Source organism: Myxine glutinosa, chromosome 1 (assembly GCF_964187855.1).
Source record: "Myxine glutinosa chromosome 1, kmMyxGlut1.1, whole genome shotgun sequence".
Classification (NCBI taxonomy): Eukaryota; Metazoa; Chordata; class Myxini; order Myxiniformes; family Myxinidae; genus Myxine; species Myxine glutinosa.
The window spans coordinates 141,523,110-141,536,882 of record NC_136261.1 but is presented as its reverse complement, the minus strand read 5'-3'; the positions used below and the strand labels follow the sequence as shown (position 1 = coordinate 141,536,882).

The following is a 13,773-nucleotide window of genomic DNA, read 5'->3' as shown; positions in this document are numbered from 1 at the left end:
GAAAGACAAAGACAGTACATGGGGACCGCGAGGGAAAGGTTTCATTAAGTCTTTCCTTGAGATTATTTTGCATGAAAAGTACTGTTTTAATAATTTCACACTGCCCTGCTAGATACTATGAATTTTCTTATATCTGATCACCTGTATTCTAAAGAGTAAGTTGCACTTGTTATGAATTGACACAACACTGAATAATACAACACAGAACTGTGAAAGAGACGATTTGCAAGAATCGCTTTTGTTCTTGTTATTTTCGAGCTTCCAAAATGGTGAGATTTTTGTGTGCATTGCATCAAGCTTATAGATGAAGATTCTTTATCTGTGTTAACTCCACAGATGCCAAGGGAGCAAGCTGAGGCAGATTCTTGTAATCACCAAAAAGTATTGGCTACTGGCAAAAACACACAACTGTAGCTACTCAAAGGTCATGTTCTTTCATTCCTTGTATGGTTTGGAGTAAGCGATAATGGCACCCCCAACCCCCTTCATCCTACCCTCTCATTTAATTCCAAGTAGTTTTGTTTCTGTGCTTCCACTACACTCAAATTAGTTTGGCTGTGGTGCAGAGGGAAAAGTGGGACTCATGGGAATATTTTGTTCTCAGCATCTGTTGTTTTTGGCATTTATACTCCAGAAACATAATACGTCAGAACATTAAACTTTAAAATCTTTTGTTCTATCAATGTTGCATTATGTACTTTGTCCTTGGCACGAAAACAAAATCCCATAACCTTGAAAGATGACCGTGGCAGATTAACAATGTTCTTTCTTGATAATCTGTGGGTCTTATAACTTTAAGGAAATAAACGAATAGAACCAAAATGTCTGTTTGTCTCGATTCCTTCTGAGCTCTGTTTCATGTTCCTGTCAGCCATCTCCCATGGGAATCTGAATTAAACATTTGAGAGATGTTTAATCAACAACTAACAACTAACAACTCAACATCCAAAATTAATAATTCCATGTACAGTGATCAAATATTCACGGATGATCTTGTGGGTTTATCAAATGGAGGACGACAAAATTGAGATTTGTCTATTTTCACACAAATTTTAAATTCTAAGGACATCGTGAGTGGTCAGTGGACATTTAGATGCATTATGACACAAGATGGACAATGGACAAACCAACACATTACGTAGGATTTGAACTGGACATACAGGATGCTGCACTGGTAGTACACTTACCTTTGACCTGTGTAGTCTTTGAATCCCAACCCAACTATAAACTGTCTGATTGATGTATTGCAGGTACTTCATCATGGGATGGACATTAACAAACTAGGTGTCCCATCTTCTAGCATAGTTAGAGTTGGACAATGGTAAAATCCCAGTTTCGTTCACGAAGCATTTGCGAGTCATCGTTGTTGCTCTGAACAAATTCCAAATTCCTACCCTAACTACTTTCAGTCGACTGTCAAACCTGGACAGTCAGTTCGTGAAAGGTGTGATATAGTTCTGGAACTATGGAACTCCGACCTACTCAAGTTAGAGTGTAATAATTTAACCACCTCCTTTGCTAGTTTTCTGGCCGTTGCGGTATTTTTATTACATTATTTTGTGAAAAAAACACGAGCAAGAGGGTTGTGACGAATATTAGATGTTGTTCTGCTTCAATTGTGAAAATGAAAAATGATGGCGCAAAAATTTGTCTATTTTAAAGCTGTTTTTTCATTCTTTCGTGGTGCAAATGTCAGCATTTTTTGCTTTTCATTTTAATGACTTTTTAATTTTTTTTAAATTAATTAAATTAAATTTTTTAATTTATTAAATTAAATTAATTTAATATTTATTAAATTTTAAATTTAAATATTAAATTTAATTTTAATAATTTTAATAAAATATTAAAATAATTTTAATTAAATGTAAATTAATTAAATAAATAAATAAATTAATTTAATTTAATTAAATAAATTTTAATTTAATGATTTTAATTTTAATGAATTAGGGACTGTTGAATTGTATTCTAAATTGTTCATCCAAAACCATTTTAGCAAAGTTTGCAAAGCTATGTTGCAGTAGATGCAACTAATAACTAGAGGTTCCAGGGAACCTGAACTCAACTGGTCTATATCAATATGGTTAGAATATGCATAACAGAACCACAAACTATATAGTTTATATGTGCTAAAGAGGTACAGTAACGTTGAAGGTATCTCATGTTTAAACAGGAAACTAGAAAAAATTAAAAGGCACAAGTTTCATCAAATTTGATCAGTATTTGTGACTTTTAGAGCTTGGACGTCGTCCAAACTGATGTTTATGGGTCAAGTCATGTCATAGGTCATGACGAGGTCATTTTCGGACATCGTCAAAACCCGTAATATATGTGTTGAGGTTTGTTACATACTGTCTACACACCAAGTTTCAGCCTTCTAGCTACATTAGGAAGTACCAGATTGACAAAAATTGATTTTTCAATATGGCCGCTCTGCCGCGCCCACGCCCAAATGCAATCCCAAACTAGTTTATGTCTTAAAGATGCCGCATAACAAGTTTCATCAAATTTAATCAATATTTGTGACTTTTAGAGCGTAGACGTCGAATTGTTTACAGACGACAGACAGACAGACAGACAGACAGACGGACAACGGACGACGGACATTGGGTATCCACAAAAACTCAGCTGGACATAGTCCAGTTGAGTTAATAACATAGAATTTATGTGAAGAAATGTTGTCGTTTTCTCCACCTAATGATAATATAATTAATAACAGTTGAATGTGTCATGAAGAATTTTTTTAATGTCAAGATTTTTTAAAGTTTTCAATTGATTATTCACTATTGACAGATGGGGCCAAAAATGATATAAAGCATTATTTCAAAAGTTGTGGACGAGTTATGGACAAAAGTTGTGGTGTGAAAAGTTGTGAGTTGGTTACGTGACAAAAACAAGCCGATTAGATTTTAGTTCAGGTACGAATCCAGATCCAGCCTATCAGTGGGATACAAAACGTAAACGGTATGGCCTGGCTGCTCTACCGAGTACCGTTCTAGTTGTTCTCTGCTATACTTCAGGCAATGAGTATGTATTCAGTTTGACATTATTGGCGAATTTAGAAGAACTAAGTTCCATCTTCATTAGAAGTTCCATCTTTTAGAAGAACTCACTTCGGGAGCGGAAAAAGGGTCATTCCTCTTTGGGGTATATAGATTACAGTCGATCTATGATCGGGTCTCAAGAACATTGTGTGTGTGTTCATTTACCAAGGTTATTGTGGAGAGATCGCCAAGTGGTTAAAGCATTCGAGCAAGCACTCCATTCGAAACCGTTAAGGAACGGCTGACTTGGCAAGCGCTAGTTAGCTGCTTGGTAAAGGAGCACAACCCGAGCTTCTCCCTTTCAGTTTCGTTTTAAACAGAAGGAGCGAGTTTCAAAAGTTCGCTACGAAAAACGCCACATTAGCGCCAGGAAGAGTCATGTTATTAACCCAAAACGTATGGGGTACCTAGAGTACAGTAGATCTTCGCTCAGTTCTGGAAGTAAAACTTACCTCACGCATGTCGGGATTCCTCCAAATTTCTTCATTTAGTGTTACAAACAGCATTAGCGACTGTTTAAAAAGCGAATCATACGTGTTTGTGGTTCATAATATTCATTACTGTTGATTAATGTTCATTACTGCTGGTAGAGGCCGTTGCTCCCACTAAAACGCCATGTAATGATAAGCTATTTATATACGTCGACTCACCGGAAAAACCCCTTGGGGAGGTGGGATATTATTAGTATTAATATTGTTTTGTAATACCATTAATATGATGCTATTGTTGGTTCACGAGTTATCAAGTGACCACTATATTCGTCATGTGTGTGCGTCTGTCTGCCTGTGTGTCGGTGTGTCTGTGTGCCTGTCTGTCTGCAGCATAACTACCCGATGATATCATCCGGTCTTGAGGAAACTTGGGTGGGAGGTTGATATCATGATTCAGTTGTGTCCTGCCTAGAGTGGGCGTATTGCGCCCATTGTGGGCGCCATTGTGGGCGGAGCCACGCCCGAAAAAGATGTCTTTTTAGGGGGTAATCGAGTTCAAGCTACATCTTCTCCGAGGGGTTTGGTGGAATCTGACAGGGGTTTCGATATTTGGTTAGGCCATTGTCATGTGTCTAGCCCCATGGAGCTCGATTTTTCATATTTATTTATTTTTTTCATTTATTTATTTATTTTTCATTTCATTTTTCACCGAATTTTCGGTATTCTGTAGCTAACTAACCTCATAACTGATTATACATTATTTTCTATCTCATTTCAAGGTCAGTAACCTTCGTTTTGACATTTCCGGACCTGGCCTGTCCGGGCCTGTTTCGGTTACAGTCCGTCCGTTGTCATTGAATACCGCTCGCTCGTGAACCATCGTCGTCTCCTGACTTGTTGGTATTAATATTGTGTGTAATAACATTAATATTACGCTATTATCGTTAGTTTTGTTATTCGAAGCGGCCTTGGAAAAACGCCACGATAAAGCTAACTTAATATGGCTATACACCTCAACACGCAACCCATTGACGGCAATGGCGGGGCAAACCCGCTCGGGGGAGAAAACCCCCTTGGGGAGGGGGGGGGGCAAATGAATGCGCTACAACCTTCATCATGCAACCTTTGGTCATCCTGTCAAGTTTGGTTGATATTGGATAAGTAACGACATAATGTATCTGGGTCAAAATTTCATCAGATAGACATGAAATGGCGTATTTTAGTATGATAGAGTACACATTCATGAGGCATCAAAATATCAATTGCACAAAAGTAAAGGTAGTCATATGATAATCTGGATGCTGCAAGAACAAGGACTATCAATTCCGAAGCAAATATGCAAACTGATGGGAGTATGTGGTGCCAAACTGATTTGCACAAATCATCCATGCAACAAGGCGTCATTTAGTGAACATAATGTTTTAATTGGAGAACTTTTGCTACTCACGAATAGAAATGCTTAGTAGGAGCATATTCATTCTATGTACATGCACAGATATAAGTGCAAGAGAGGGATCAATAAATAAACCTCAGATGGACTTTAAACTGGGCATTCCATCTGCCGGCATTAGTTGGTTTGTAGTTTAAGTATGCTATTAGGCAATTGATTAAGAAATTAATTATTTTACGATTATTATTTATTTATTTTCATGATGCAATTAATAAATGATTGGACACTGCTCCCTCCCAAATCCATCTCCATGTGCTGTATCGCTGCATCGCCGGGCACCGAAGGCGCCCTGGCAATGTGGCATGCTGGAGGATATGTTATTTACTTATTTAACATGGGGTTATTGTACTTTGACTGTAGCTCTACTTGTTTGTATTCTGTTTCTTAAACAGTCGTCATTCTATCGCCTCGAAAGCTGAAAAATGAAGTGTCAGTAACTGTTAAATATTGTTACCTTTTTCATTTCTTCTTTAGAAAACAGAGTTGGGAATTAATTTCCTCCCATTTTTGCTTGTGGTTAGTCGATGAATGCATTTAGTGAATATTGTTCTATTACTACACTTAAATGCTCTTCTTGTTCTTAACGCAGTCAAATGTCCCATGCAACCTGACAACCACAGTGCCATATGTTTGCAGCATTTTTCCAGGTTTGTTACACAGCTCATGAGGCATGAAACTGGTCAAAGATGAGCACTTCCAGAACTGTTCCCCATAATGCCTGAAAACGGCTCACCTTCTGACCTCATTGTGAAAACCTGTACCAGTGATATAATCTTATGGGAATGAAACAGGAGTCCAGGATCCATCTAGTTTGAATTTTCTAGCAGATCCAAAAGCTTCTCAGCTTTTACACAAAGTATAGCGGTCCATGTTTTTGAGTGTAAAGGCTTTTCCGATGGTTTTCACTTTGTTGGTTTTAGCCTCTCATGCCTCTTGTTTTTAGCAAGTGTCGATGCTAATGCAAGATGCAAGATGCATAATTACACGATGCATAATGCAAGATGCATTACACGATGGTTATACTCAGTTGTATAGCAATCCTCTTTTATTTGATCAATTGTTGAACATTTCTTATTTGTGTTCATTGTTCCACAGGCCGGTGATGGAACTTCCAGTGAACAAGGCCTGTAAGAATATTCCTTCTGAGTCATCTGCTCTCTCCACTGTTGCTAGCACTGATGTCCCTTCTTTTGCAAAGAAAAGGTACCTTAATTATGCAATTGCATACCAAAATACGAGGTAATGAGCTAAACTTCAATTTAAAAAATTAGATATCTGCGATCACAAAGCGATCGCCAAGGGTAAGCCTCCTTGAGGGTGGGGGGGGGGGGGGGGGAGGGTGTGAGTAGGGTGGGGGAGAGGGGGTCTTTGAGATTCCATATTGGCAAAATTGACCGATGACAAAAAAATACGTTATTTTTTTCATACCACCATTCAACCTTTCTTGACCTTTAACCCAGAGGGGTATGTTGTAAATTAAGTGTAAATGCCCTTGCTCTAGGCTAGAAAGGGCAATTTTGTTCTTAGCAGACAAACCTTAGTCGAGTTGTGGTGAAAAATGTTAAAATGTCTATAATTGGTTCATGACCGTAAAATTAGTTCAAGGTAAAAAAAAAAAGATGTCAACTTCGCATACTTTCATTCCCATTATTGATGCAAAATTTCATTTTTGTAGTTCCAGCCAGATTTGAGATACATTGACAGAAAAAATGGCGAAAAACCTAAATGGTGGTATCGTACTCCATTATGGGTAATTTTTTTAATACTTATGGTTATTTTATACTAATACTATATTGGATCACGACCTTAAAAATTAGTTCTAGGTCAAAACATTATGTCAACCCCACATAGTTTTTATCCCCATTATTGATGCAAAATTTCATTCGGAACATCCCAGCCGGCTGTGAGATACAGCTTGGAAATTTGGAGCGTTGACAGTGCAAGAATATATATATATATATTCTAAATGCTGGTTTAGTTAGTACTCACATGGGTCTAAGAAACTCTGTTGTACCATTAAAAATCGAGGGTCCTAATTGTAGAAACAAACTTTTCAACAGCTACAAGCCTTCCCCAATGCCATTTTATATATTTTTTTGCATTTTATAAATTTTTATCCATTTTTTAAATGGAGGAGGCTTGATTATTTGGTATAAAGTCAAACCTTTTCCCTCCTATACTGGTTATGCGATAAATATGTTGTAAATTTTTGTTGTTATTCAGTTTATAAATGCAAATGTATGTTAGTTTGTGAGACTTCAATATAAAACTGCAAGCTGTGATTTATTTTTTTTGACACCTCTACAATTGCACACTTAAAATAATTAACCAGAAATATTGCTTTTCATAAGTTTTTTTTAAAATTCATTTTATTTATATTTTTGTTCATTAATCTGCTTTTGAATGTTAATTTTCAAATATCGATTGCCACTTTTACAAAATTTTTATCTTTTATTATTTTTTTGTTCAAACTTGTATGATTTTATACTGCCTTCAGTACAACTGCTAAGAATGCCAACCACAGAGAGACAGGTAGTGAAAAGGTAGTGGCTTGAAAACCACAACAAAATAACTTCTTTGAAAATCCAACATAGTATAGAAAATAACATTTGGGATAGCTTAAGAAGTGCAAAAGAAAAATAGGAAATGGTTGGGAATTTTTTCAAGAAAATAAAAAACATGTCTCTAAAGTAAACAGCTGATAGCTCAATATAGACACGCTGTGCTGGAGAGTACCACCGATTTGGAGTGTGAGGTCTGAGTAGTACCAGGGATTGGTGATGGTTGTTGGCTGCAGACTGGGACGGATGCACTCGGCGTTCTTCCGAAAGCGTTTTTCCAGTGATGGCTGCATGAACGTTGGCACGCTGGCACGTGCACAGGCCCAGCTTGGGCTTCGGCGAGCGACACCATCACCACTTGCTTGCCCCAACAGGTCTGCTTGCTGCCTCTGGGCTGAGCAAGAGGAACAGACTGAGAGATCCTGCCATTCAAATCCCGTCTGCATGAGCTTTTCGTGGAAAAATTGTTTGTTTGTTGTCAGATGGAGTTCCAGCAAGTCCTTTTTCCTGTTATACCTCTTGTGTTTCCATATGTACACGTGTGTATACATATATATACGTATACATATAATATACATATATATAATATATATATATATATATATATATATATGTATACTGTATATAATATATGTATATTGTGTGTATTTATAGACGTGCACATGTACACACTGACCCTACATGGGAATTTATCAAATTGTATATGTGGAGATTGATCTCGAACACATACATTATACACAAATTTGGGGTCTTCCTGGTGGGCATGCAAGACGCTTGCCATTGGTGCTTGCAATGTTTGTGTGAGAAATTCCTGATGCCCTCCCAAAGACTCAATAACTCAGTGTGCTGTTGCCATGTTACTGAAGACCACCCTGGTTTTGAGTCCTGGGTTGAATCCAAAAAAATTCACACGAGCCCCACGTGGGAAAATTTATTCCCAATTTAGTAAAATTTGAATTATTGTACACACATTCCTGCATGGCATGAGAATCCTGTCTTTCCCTTGAACATCCTTTATTCTTTTAATAATCTATTTTGTGATGACTTTCCTTTGATACCGCTTACAGCTTGCGTTAAACAAGTGATATAGTATGATCATCCTTGCTCGATAGTTGTTAAAGTAGGAGGATATCTCTTCCTTTTATTGGAGTTACAATGCACGCATTGAAAATTTAATTTGGCAAGGACCAATTTATTACTTGCACAACTACATGTTTGCATGGGGTTGTATTGTTTTCAGCCACTCCTTGCATGGACCTTTGATGTCTGAAATCCTTGTTTTACATCTTTAGAAGTATGTAAATATGATATATGAACACTCTATCAAGACCAGCTTTCCCATTTAATTCTTGCCAGGTTGGATGCCCCAGATAACTCAAAAGACAAAGGCTCTCAAAAGCAGAATGAGAATGATGCAAGCTCCAGTCCACGACCCAGGTAACCCTTTCAAATCCGTATTGTTGAATTTAGAATACAGTATACTTTGATATAATTGGTGTTTCACTCTCATTCTTGTAAATCAATGACAGCCATTAATTTTCTGTTATTACATGTGGAAAAGCACATCTGCCAAGCAGAACTTGAACATTTCATGCATCAGCAACAGCTTTCTTATTGTCTCTCTCTTCCTCTCGCCCCCATCAGTAGCATGAACGTTGTTCCTACATGAGGCGTTTATGTGGGAATTATTGGAAGCTAGGGGGTTATTTGGATGAAGTTAATTAGCCGTTTTATGCCTGCACAGCTGAAGGTGCCAGAGGCATTATGTTTTTGGATTGTCTGTCCGGCTGTGCATCCTTCCATGCATACGTGCGTGTGTACACGCATAATTTTGAGCAACTGAATGGATTTTGACCAAACTTGGTACAATAATGTACTGTTTTTGTACAATAATACTAAGATTAACGCAATAGACTTTAGGATAAAAAAGGTCAATGGTTACATGACCTGTAATTGAAAATCTTTATCACCACAGTTACTTGTGAACCACAAAAGGGATTCAACCAAACTTGGCACAAGTATGGACTGTGATATAAAGATGAACTGATTCAATTTTGGATTCAACAGGTCGAAGGTCATGTGCATTTGGAAAATCATTTTGCATATCATCACTGGATAAGAAGCATCTGATGTTTTCTCTCTTCTACTTATCTCTCTTTTCTCTCTCACACTCTCACTCATGTGACATTTAATTTTTCATGTGACCTTTAATTGAAATCAGACATACAGTCGTGGCCAAACATATTGGCACCCTTGCACTTTTTTCAAATAACTCACTATTTTCTGGAAAAATAAGTTGAAATTGACAAAAGTATTTGGTCTCCACAATTCTTTATTTCACTGTTAATATTACAGAACCTTTGTTTTTGATTCAGAACTTAATATATCCTTTTAAATCAGAAAATAAAAAGAAATGGCATTGACAAAATCATTGACACCCTAAGACTTAATATTTGGTAGCACAACCTTTGGACAAAATAACTGCAGTCAAGCACTTCCTACAGCCATGAATGAGCTTCCTACACCTCTCTACTGGCAGTTTGGCCCACTCTACTTGTGAAAACTGCTCCAGTTCTCCCAGATTTGAAGGGTGCCTTCTCCCAACTGCTCTTTTCAGATCTCCCCAGAGGTGTTCCATGGGATTTAGATCTGGATTCATTGATGGCCACTTCAGAACAGTCCAGCATTTTGTCTTGAACCATTCCTGGGTGCTTTTTGAAGTGTGTTTGGGGTCATTGTCCTGCTGCAAGACCCATGACCTTCGACGGAGACCCAGCTTTCTGACACTGGGTTGAACATTGCGCTCCAAAATGCCTTGGTATTGGTAATCTCCTGGTTTCATGATGCCATGCACGCATTCAAGGCACCCAGTGACAGAGGCAGCACAGCAACCCAAAACATCACTGAACCTCCACCATGTTTGACTGTAGGGAAGGTTTTCTTTTCTTTGATTGCTTCATTTTGTTTTCTGTAAACATAGAGATGATGTGCTTTACTAAAAAAGCTCTAATTTGGTCTCATCTGTCCACAGGACATTCCCCCAGAAGGATTTTGGCTTGTTCAGGTGTGTATTTGGCAAACTCCAGTTAGACTTTCTCAGCAGTGGGGTCCTCCTGGGTCTCCTACCATAGAACCCCCTTTCATCGAGTTGGTGACGGATGGTGCGAGTTGAAACTGTCGCACCTTGTGTCTGAAGGTCAGCTTGAATCTGTTTGGCAGTTGATCGAGGTGCTTTCTCCACCATTAGAACAATCCTTCAAGCGTTTTGATCAAGACAATCTTCGATCAAGTTTTCTCTTGTGGCCACGTGCATGGAGGTTGGCTACAGTGCCATGGGCCTTAAACATCCTGATAACATTGCGTATGGTGGACACAGCAACATCAAGGTCTCTGGAGATGGACTTGTAGCCTTCAGATTGTCCAAGCTTGGCTACAATCTTGTGTCTGACCTCCTCAGACAATTCTCTGGTTTTCTTTCTTTTCTCCATGCTCATTGCGGTACACACAGTGACAAAAACAAACAGCAGAATAACTCTTTTTCTCCATTCAAACTGGTTGAATGAGTGATTTTTATATTGCAGGCACCTGCACCACACCATAGGTGAGTTCAATTCCAAAGTAAAGGAGAATCACCTGCTTAAAAAAAAAAAAAAAAAACACCTTTAGAGGCCATTTTTCCCCGCAAAGCGGGGGTTGGCCTTTTTCGGGAACCGTGGTTGTTGTTGTTTTTCGGTCCCCTATTTGAAGCAATGTTTTACGGCCGGATGCCCTTCCTGACGCCAACCCTTTTTGCCGCCTTTAACGACAAACAGGGAATTACCAGTGAACTGGTACTCAATTAGCCGACCTCGGAAGGATGACAGGCTGAGTCAACCCCCCTGGCGTTAATTCAGCGATCGACCGGGATTCGAACCCAGGATCCTTGGATCCTAAGCCGGCACCCTAGCCGCTAGCCCAACACCAGGGGCAGCACCACCTGCTTGAAATCCAATTATTTCTAACAACTTCTAAAAGGTGCCAATAATATTGTCCGGGCCATTTTAGGATTTCTGTGTGGAATAAGCTAAGATGTAGTGATTTTTTTCAGCTTTTTTTTGTTTTGTTCCACTGCAAACCAAAGAAATACATATGTGGACACCAAAATGTTTTTTTTTATTTCATCAATTTTCTGGAAAGAATGGTGCATTATTTGAAAAAAGTGCAAGGGTGCCAATATTTTTGTCCACGACTGTACAAGTGGGTTGGCATCTAACGTGGGCAAGGGCATATCCATTTATGCTTTCGTTTATTTTAATTCATATTTTTATCTGAACTTTTACTTTGGAAAAGTAGGAACATACTTGAAGGAACGATTTCAATCGAAAACATATGCGGCATTTTGAGGTAATTGTTGGTGCAGAGTCGAAGGGTGGAAATTGTGGGAGGCTAATGTCCGTGTGGTTATTTGATTGTCCACATTTTTACTGTTTATCGCTATTTGGTACAGTTCCTTCACTTATGTAGTTTGCATTTGTGAGGTTGATTAATTATTGATATATTGATTGGCTTTGTTTCAGTAATTATTTCTAATAATGTTTTAAAACATGAATTTCAACATTTTTTGAATTTGTTTTGTTATCATACTAAAATACGCAATTTGGTATCTGTCAGTCTGACTGATTTTTTGACTGCGATACATTCCATTGGTACTACTTATCCAATCACAACCAAACTTGACAGGAGTATAAGGGGCAATGAAGGATACAACAACACACAACATGCATTTTAAGGCCATTTTCCCTGCTAGAGCGGGGGTTAGCCTTGCGGTCCCCATGACAATGTTCTCCATTTTGCCCTATTTTCTGCATCTCCCCTTGTTAACCCCCTTGCCCGCATTTCTTCTTCCACCATCTTTAGCCAAGTCTTTCTCGGTCTTCCCCGTCCTCTACTTCCTTCTACATTCATTTCCATCACTCTTCTCAACCAGTCACTTTCATCCTTCCTCAACACATGACCAAACCATCTCAACCTGTTCCTCTTCACAGCATCAATCACAGGCTCTATTCCCATCATTTTTCGCAATTCATCATTTGTCTTCCTCTCTCTCAACGATACTCCGCACATCCATCGAACCATTCGCATTTCCACCCTTTGCGGAAGGATGCAATGAAGGATGTAGCGATTTAAGGAGTTCTGGTTCCACTCCTAAGGAGGAAACTCGATATGCTGAAGGCATTCTATTTTGAATGCGTCTCCTTCAAATGAATGGATGAGAGCTGTAACGACTGGTTAAGCCCAGGTAAGCAGCAATGATCTTTATCTATAACAAAGCTGCTTACATGAGTCTTTATACATGAAAGGTGAACCGCATTGCCTGTCTGATTTTTCTAGACCTCAGATTATATGTGTGGACTGTATATGGATTGTTTATAACATTGTTTTTCTTTTATTATTGCAAGACAGCAGGATATGTTCACTTTAAAGTTCAAGACAATTATGAAATGCTTACAATACAGAGCACTTATTTTTAAATGAGCCCAGGTTGAACAAAAGTCCTTTGAAGGCAACAAATTGATAAACATGCTGTAAAACAGGAATAAAGCACAAAAGTAATTTAAAATGAATGACCAAAACCTTTTTGATAAATTACAATTTCAAATAAAGTCAATAAAACAAAATTCACAACTTTAAATAAACAATCACCATATTTCACAAAAAACACTCCCATTTCATAGTTCTCATAAGAAAAAAGCCACTTTCACCAAAGAGAAATTAGTTTTTGGTATGCGATAAAACTTTCGGAGGTAAAAAATGTCATCAATAATTTTTTGACTCTGGAACCATTCCCGTTATGCTTGCCGCGTTTCCTCTTTTATTGCCATACTGATGGCTTGTGGAATAAACGATGTCGAACTAGTGGCAATGCGGGCAAGATTTCCAACATCATTGATTAATTTGAGCCCCTTTGGCCCCCAAGGACCGAATGTCTCAATGCAAGTGGGAATAACTTCATAGTTCTCCCTCAAATTGATGTACTTGGTGAGTTTGCATGTTTCCGTCATTTCGGGAACCAACTTGCTTGGAGCTAAGGATCTCTGTATGTAAAGCCCCTGTCACACATAGGCGGATATTTTGGCGACTACTGGCGACTGCCGGCGATCAAGATTTTTCGGCGACTACTGGCGATTTTGGGCGGTCAAATATGGTCAGGCGGCAGTATGGCGACTGCAGGTGGCCACATTGCGACTGCATTGCGACGAAGCACTGACCTCGCCCCGAGTGGGATGGCGACTGTTGAAGATCGACGACGA

The 13,773-nt window shown here is 38.5% G+C and overlaps 1 protein-coding gene across 10 annotated transcripts in view; it reads left to right on the top strand.

Annotated features, from left to right (window-relative positions):
• The window catches only part of LOC137429041 (diacylglycerol kinase iota), a 687,154-nt gene that overhangs the window by 550,231 nt on the left and 123,150 nt on the right, over positions 1–13,773 (top strand). For all 10 annotated transcript variants that reach the window (XR_013623429.1, XR_013623428.1, XR_013623427.1 and 7 more), the window contains 2 exons: positions 6,018–6,125; positions 8,840–8,920. Coding sequence is in view for 7 of the 10 variants with exons in the window: in XM_078777718.1 (XP_078633844.1) it covers positions 6,018–6,125; positions 8,840–8,920 (189 nt within the window). In the remaining 3 variants the exon portion in view is untranslated. The remainder of the gene's footprint in view (positions 1–6,017; positions 6,126–8,839; positions 8,921–13,773) is intronic.